The sequence below is a fragment of the Orycteropus afer genome, unplaced genomic scaffold, assembly GCF_000298275.1.
Source record: "Orycteropus afer afer isolate SDZICR_OR568_19922 unplaced genomic scaffold, OryAfe1.0 scaffold00142, whole genome shotgun sequence".
Lineage (NCBI taxonomy): Eukaryota > Metazoa > Chordata > Mammalia > Tubulidentata > Orycteropodidae > Orycteropus > Orycteropus afer.
The window spans coordinates 1,616,949-1,622,948 of NW_006921729.1; the positions used below are offsets into that span (position 1 = coordinate 1,616,949).

Below are 6,000 nucleotides of genomic sequence, written 5' to 3' on the forward strand. Positions count from 1 at the left end.
TATAAGAAGAAAGACAAAACAATGAGCTGGACAAAAAGAATACTGTGTGATACGTCAAAAGGAAAGAGCAATAGTTATTTACTAACAATAACAAAGAAGTGATGAGGGAATAATTCTTACCAAAAAATACAACTTAATGAAACTCTAAGCAACTCTTGTACCAGATTAGTTTACTGTCGAGTGTGCTGCCGCAGATAGAGTTAGAGTCTGAAACAAAGTTGGCACCTTACTAGAAATCCCAGCTGGGAGTTATTTTAAATTTCCAATATGCAACAGGAAATGTTGCCAGTGATTCGATAGGTGATATTCCTTCTCTCTTCCTCTTTTCTGAGTTCTCAAAAAACTGAAACAAAAATGTCCCCAAAACTATTACTAGTTAAAACAATTAAATGTAAATAAACCCCTGCAATATTTCAAAAACCAACTACTAAGATAATGAATCAGAACAGACACCACTCCAAAACCAAACTCACTGCCATCAAGTCGATTCTGACTCACAGTGACCCCCTTTTGGGTTTCCAAGGTGGTAAATCTTTACTGAAGTAGATTGCCCAGTCTTCCTTCCATGGAGTGGCTGGTGGGTTTGAACCACCAACTTTCTGGTTAGCAGTCAAATGCCTTAGGCACTATGCCACCAGAGCTCCTTGAAAAGACAACAGTAAGAACTGTTTCTGTCAACATTCATATAGCATCTCCCAGAACTGTAAAGCCCACTGAGTATTTCTAATTAGTTATCATATTTTCAATACTATAATTACCCTAAATTCAACACTAAAAATTAATTGTATATTTCAATCAATACATCCAAACAAGTACCTGGAACTCTAGTAACTCACTGAAATAAAGGGAAAAATTTATTTTCGATGAGTTGAATAAGTTTCCAAGTATAATAATTATAATATATATATATATATATATATATATATATATATATATATATATATAAACATATTTTATCTTAATATAGTATTTTAGAGAAAACCAGCCAAAACATCTTGTTCATAGTACGCATTCTCAAACTAGTTCAATGAATGAATGTTCTTATCACTCCACCCTAAAGTTTTACAACACTCTCATCTGTGGAGCCCACACTGAGAGGGGTTTTCCAGACCCACCTCTCTGGCAATGTGATTCAATGCTTCATCTTCCGCAGAAAATCGGTCTTTCATAGGTGTTCTTTTCCTTCCAGAACCAGGAGTCCCCATGTTGCCTTCCTAATAATATTGTAATCTGAAAAGTGATTTCACTCTGTTTTCAGTCCTGAAATAAACAGAAAAAGAGTAATTTAGGATGCTTTCCTTTATATAGTTTTAATGCTAACTTATAACTTTTACAATTTTATCAAAGAGAAATTAAATTTCTTTTTAGTAAGATTAGTTATCGGATTTTTTTCTCCACTACCAAATTATTCCAATGAACTTTAGAATATTTCAATTTATTCTGATTACTAAACCTGCTAAAGTTTTTGCATCATTTTATCCTCAGCAACCTACAAGAAATGTGTTACATTAGCCTCAGAAAATGGCAGTCAGCATTAATACTAACTTGAAGTTTAAAATTACAACTATTTCTAAAATTTATTTCCATTCCAGAGAGGAAAATATCTCAGAAAAGTCATTCAGTCTAAAGTTTTGAGAGATCACATTCAAAAGGCTTTAATATACAGCCTTAAAGTTACAAACGTAACTGCTTCTTGTGTAATTTAAGAAACTAATCCAATTAAACCACTACCACATAACAAATGATGGTTTATTATACTGTAATTAACAGTAATCAACACTGTCCATGCAATAAATATGTGAGTGTCTATAAATGCCAGGTACTATGAGAGATGCCAAAGAACTGATGTAGTCCAATGAATGATTAGGAATACATTCATGTACGTGCTACAGTATGGATGGAGCTTGAAGACATCATATTAAACAATTAAACAAGTCAATCACAAGATTACAAATACTGTATGACCCCATTTACATAAAATGACAAGAAAAGGCAAATGTATAGAGACTAATGTTTGTTAGTGGTTACCAGAGCCGGGAGGGAGAGAAAAATGAGCAGTTAACAGTATGGGAAAAATCACACTGATTAAGGCTACACAGCCAAGTACTATAATTGCTGTCAGTAAGTAGAACATATGTAAAAAGTTGAATTGGCAATAGTTGTGTTACAGATATATTTACAACAATAACAACAATAAAAAGAGTAGCTATTGAGATTGCTTATGTACAACCAAATCCTCATGGAATTAGGTTCCTTGCTTTGGAGGTTTAGGGTCATGGTTTCATTGGACATCCCCATTTACTGGCCTAATAACATGTTTAGTGTTTATGTTCTACCTCCTAGTTCACTGCATATGCCTTGGGTCTTAAAAGTTTGCAAGTGGCCATCTAAGAAACTGGTATATATTCACCCAGAGCAACAGAGGAAAAAGGAGAGTCAGGAATAGGAGAACAATATGGAATGTGTTGCTAACTGCCTTCAAGAATAACTGCCTCCTTTGCCATGAGACCAAAAGAACTGGATGGTGCCTGGCTACCATTACTGAACATTTAGATCAAAGATTCCATAGAAAAATCTTGATCAAAAGAGGAAAAATATAAAACAGAATTTCAAAATCTCATGGGCTCCAGATAATTCTGGAGCCATGGAAGGTAGATGAATCCCCGAAACTAAGGCCATGAGACCATCTTTAAACCTTAAACCAAAATATCCACTGAAATCATCTTAAAACCTAACAAGAGTTTAGCTTAACTGGTAAAAAATGTCTGCCTTGAGCATTATGTTCTTTTGAGATCTATATGGGATTAAATTGACAAAAAGCAACTCAAAAGATTAGATAGGAACCTTAGGGGACAGTGAGTTTATGTCAATAAGATAGCAACAACCCAGAAAAGGAGAGTAAGAATGGCTACACAACTTAAAGACTATAATCAATGTCACTAAACAGTACATGTAGAAACTGTTGAATTAGTGTATGTTTTGCCGTGTATATTCTCAACAACAATAAAATTTAGGGAAAAATGAGATTGTATCTTAGGGAATGCTATGGGGGAGTTCTACTCTGTCCTATAGGGTTGCTATGAGTTGGAATCAACTTGATGGCATATAACAAGCAAACAAAAAATACATCCGTGGATCTCTATTATTATTTTTATTACTATAACTATTAAATAGACCCATTTTTACAAAAGAGAAGAAAATCTCACCTGCCAAGATTAAATAACAAAGATGAAGAAGACCATCTAACCAAAGAGAGGAGTGCTTATCAGTTTGCATCCCCCTTCCTCCTATACATCCTCCCATACACATCCATGAGTATCATTTAAGTAAACATCCATTAATTTAAGATTTTATCTCCTAGTTTTAACAAAATAAACTGGGAAAGTTTTATTACAGGGTAAGTCACAAAGGAATTCTCTGACTGCCCCCAACAGAAGTAGCTGTATTAAAACTCTAAATGATTAAATTTACTTGATTCAGGCAAAAAACAGAACCACTCCACCAAACCACTCTTCCAAAAAAGCTGTCTTCAGTGAAAATTCAGGCCAGTCTCATCTTATCTGACACCCATTCCCACAAAGCTAGCTTATTATATTTGTTAATCAGAATAAACACTGATGATGGTTTATTATTCTGCCATAAAAAATATATCTGGACATGATAAGTAAGGAAAAGACTCATTTAAATGGAAACTAGAAAAAGAATGTGTTATCTGAATGCAGCAGCTGATAAACCCCAGACAAAACTCAAGATAATTCCTGAAAAACAGTTATAGGAGTTTTTCCAAAAGTTTCCCATCATCTTTACTCTCAGCACAATTTTAAAGCTCATTCCCTTGCTTGATGGTAATGGTGTATAGTATAAACCTTAGCCACCTACAGAGAAAAAAGCAACATGCAATATACAAAGTTTCTTTTCAGACTGAAGCGACAATGTAACTAATAATGCATTGCACTACTATCATCCAAAATTTGTCCTTCAGTCAGCTTTCCAAAGACACACTGAAAGACATTTCACAGAAGCAGGACACAAAAACACAGACACTTTCTAATTCTAGAGGTGGAAAAATAAGTGCAGAAGGCGGGGAGACTTAGCCAGAAATATAACAAAAGATTAACATTTGGTTAGAAGGACAGGATTATTAATGCATTTTTTCTTCTTGATTCTCTAAAATTCCAATAGCATTGGACAAAGGAGGAATATACTTTAAAATATTTTCAACTTAAAAATAAAAGTTCAGTTCTTCAAGTCCAAGACTCAAAGAATAAACTGGTCTCAAAGTAGATAACAGTCAAATTAGGAAAACATGCTATGAACTGAGACATATCTAAGGCCACTGCTGGTTGTAATCTTTGGAATGCACTTCTATTTTTTCCTTTTTCCTCTTTCCCCATGCTCCATTTTCCTTCTTTCTCAACTAACACTGCTTATCCCTTACACTTGCCAGAGTACTCTCAACACAGATTTATGTAAGATTTCTTTAAACAGCCTCAAAACAAAACTGCTTCCAACACAGGCTAGCTAGCCCTCAGAGAGAAGACAGAGGCAAAGGACAAGCAGGAAATGAGAACAACTTTCTGTCTTCCTTGAACATAATATAGAGGGTAAATCCATTGCCTTTGAGTCGATTCCAAATCACAGCAACACCATAGTACAGAGTAGAATAGGGATTCCAAGGCCATGATCTTTACGGAAGTAGACTGCCACACCTTCCTCCCATGGAGTGGCTGGTGGGATCGAACTGTTCTTTTTAAGCAGCCAAGTTCTTAACCACTGAACGTCCAGGGCTCCTATCTATAGAGGCAGATGTTATGTGACTGGCCAGATCCTGTCACCTATTTCTGTTGCACATGAAGCAGATCAACCATTACCTTGTTCAAAGAACAATCTAGTGCTTTTGAAATAATTGTATTATTTTTAGTCCATAGTCAGGTGTCCTTAAAAACATTAGAAACATTCAAAGTTTTCAGTTCCTATGTAATCTATGTTTAACAGCCTCATATGCACATGAGAGCTGGACAATGAATAAGAAAGACCACAGAAAGATTGATGCATATGAGTTGTGTTGACGAAGAATACTGAACATACACCATGGACTCCTAGAAGAACTAAGAAATCTGTCTTGGAAGAAGTACAGTCTGAATGCTCCTTAGAAGCAAGGACCACTCCTTGGAGAAGGTTATCTACTTGGTAAAGTGGAGGAGGGTCAGTGAAAAAGGAAAAGACCTTCAATGAGATGGATTGACATAGTGACAATGGGCTCAAGCACGGCAATGATTGTGAGGATCATGCGGGACTGTTATACATGTTACACATAGAGTTATATATACATAGAGTTGCTATGAGTTGGAACCAACTCAACAGCACCTAACAGCAACAATATGTAATCTATCTTCTGGTAACTTCTACATTAGAATATTCTACATCAGAGATATGGGGAAATCTTAAAAGAAATAAAATTCCTAGTGTAGCAATGGAAAACTTCTTTTCAAAAAATGATACAAATTAAAAAAAAAAAAAAGATACAAATAAGAATGTGGATTCAAAGGCAACCTTGAATAGATTATTTCCAGCTTCTGATCCTATTGAACTTTGAATATGTTTCTATACCAAGGTAATTTCCTCGAAAACACTTTCCTGCATTTTAATATATTTCAGCTTGCCCTCAGTGATACCAGCCCATTTAAGAAGCTATACCTTTACATCAACTGACAAAAAAAATAAAAACTGTCTACGGAAGTATCCAAAGTAAATAAGCCTACAAGATTATAAACAGGGAACCAGAGACATCAATTGACAAACGAAGACAACTACAAACCAAAAAGACGGGAAAAAAAACTGTTATCATTACAGAACTTCTAGATGGTAGAGATGTCAAGACAACTACAAGATAGAATGGACTGTTTAAACTTGGGAAGAAAACTATAAATCATAGAGTAACCTCAAAGAAAAATGATAAACCTTCACATCAAAATAAGAAAGAAGACCAGCACAAATATT

General features: G+C 34.9%; 1 protein-coding gene across 1 annotated transcript in view; it reads right to left on the reverse strand.

Moving 5' to 3' along the window:
- LRRFIP2 (LRR binding FLII interacting protein 2) overlaps positions 1-1,205 on the reverse strand; it is a 103,938-nt gene extending 102,733 nt beyond the window's left edge. Inside the window, exon 1 of the mRNA XM_007945689.2 lies at positions 1,116-1,205. Coding sequence (XP_007943880.1) covers positions 1,116-1,205 — 90 coding nt within the window. The remainder of the gene's footprint in view (positions 1-1,115) is intronic.
- Positions 1,206-6,000: the final 4,795 nt, after the last annotated feature.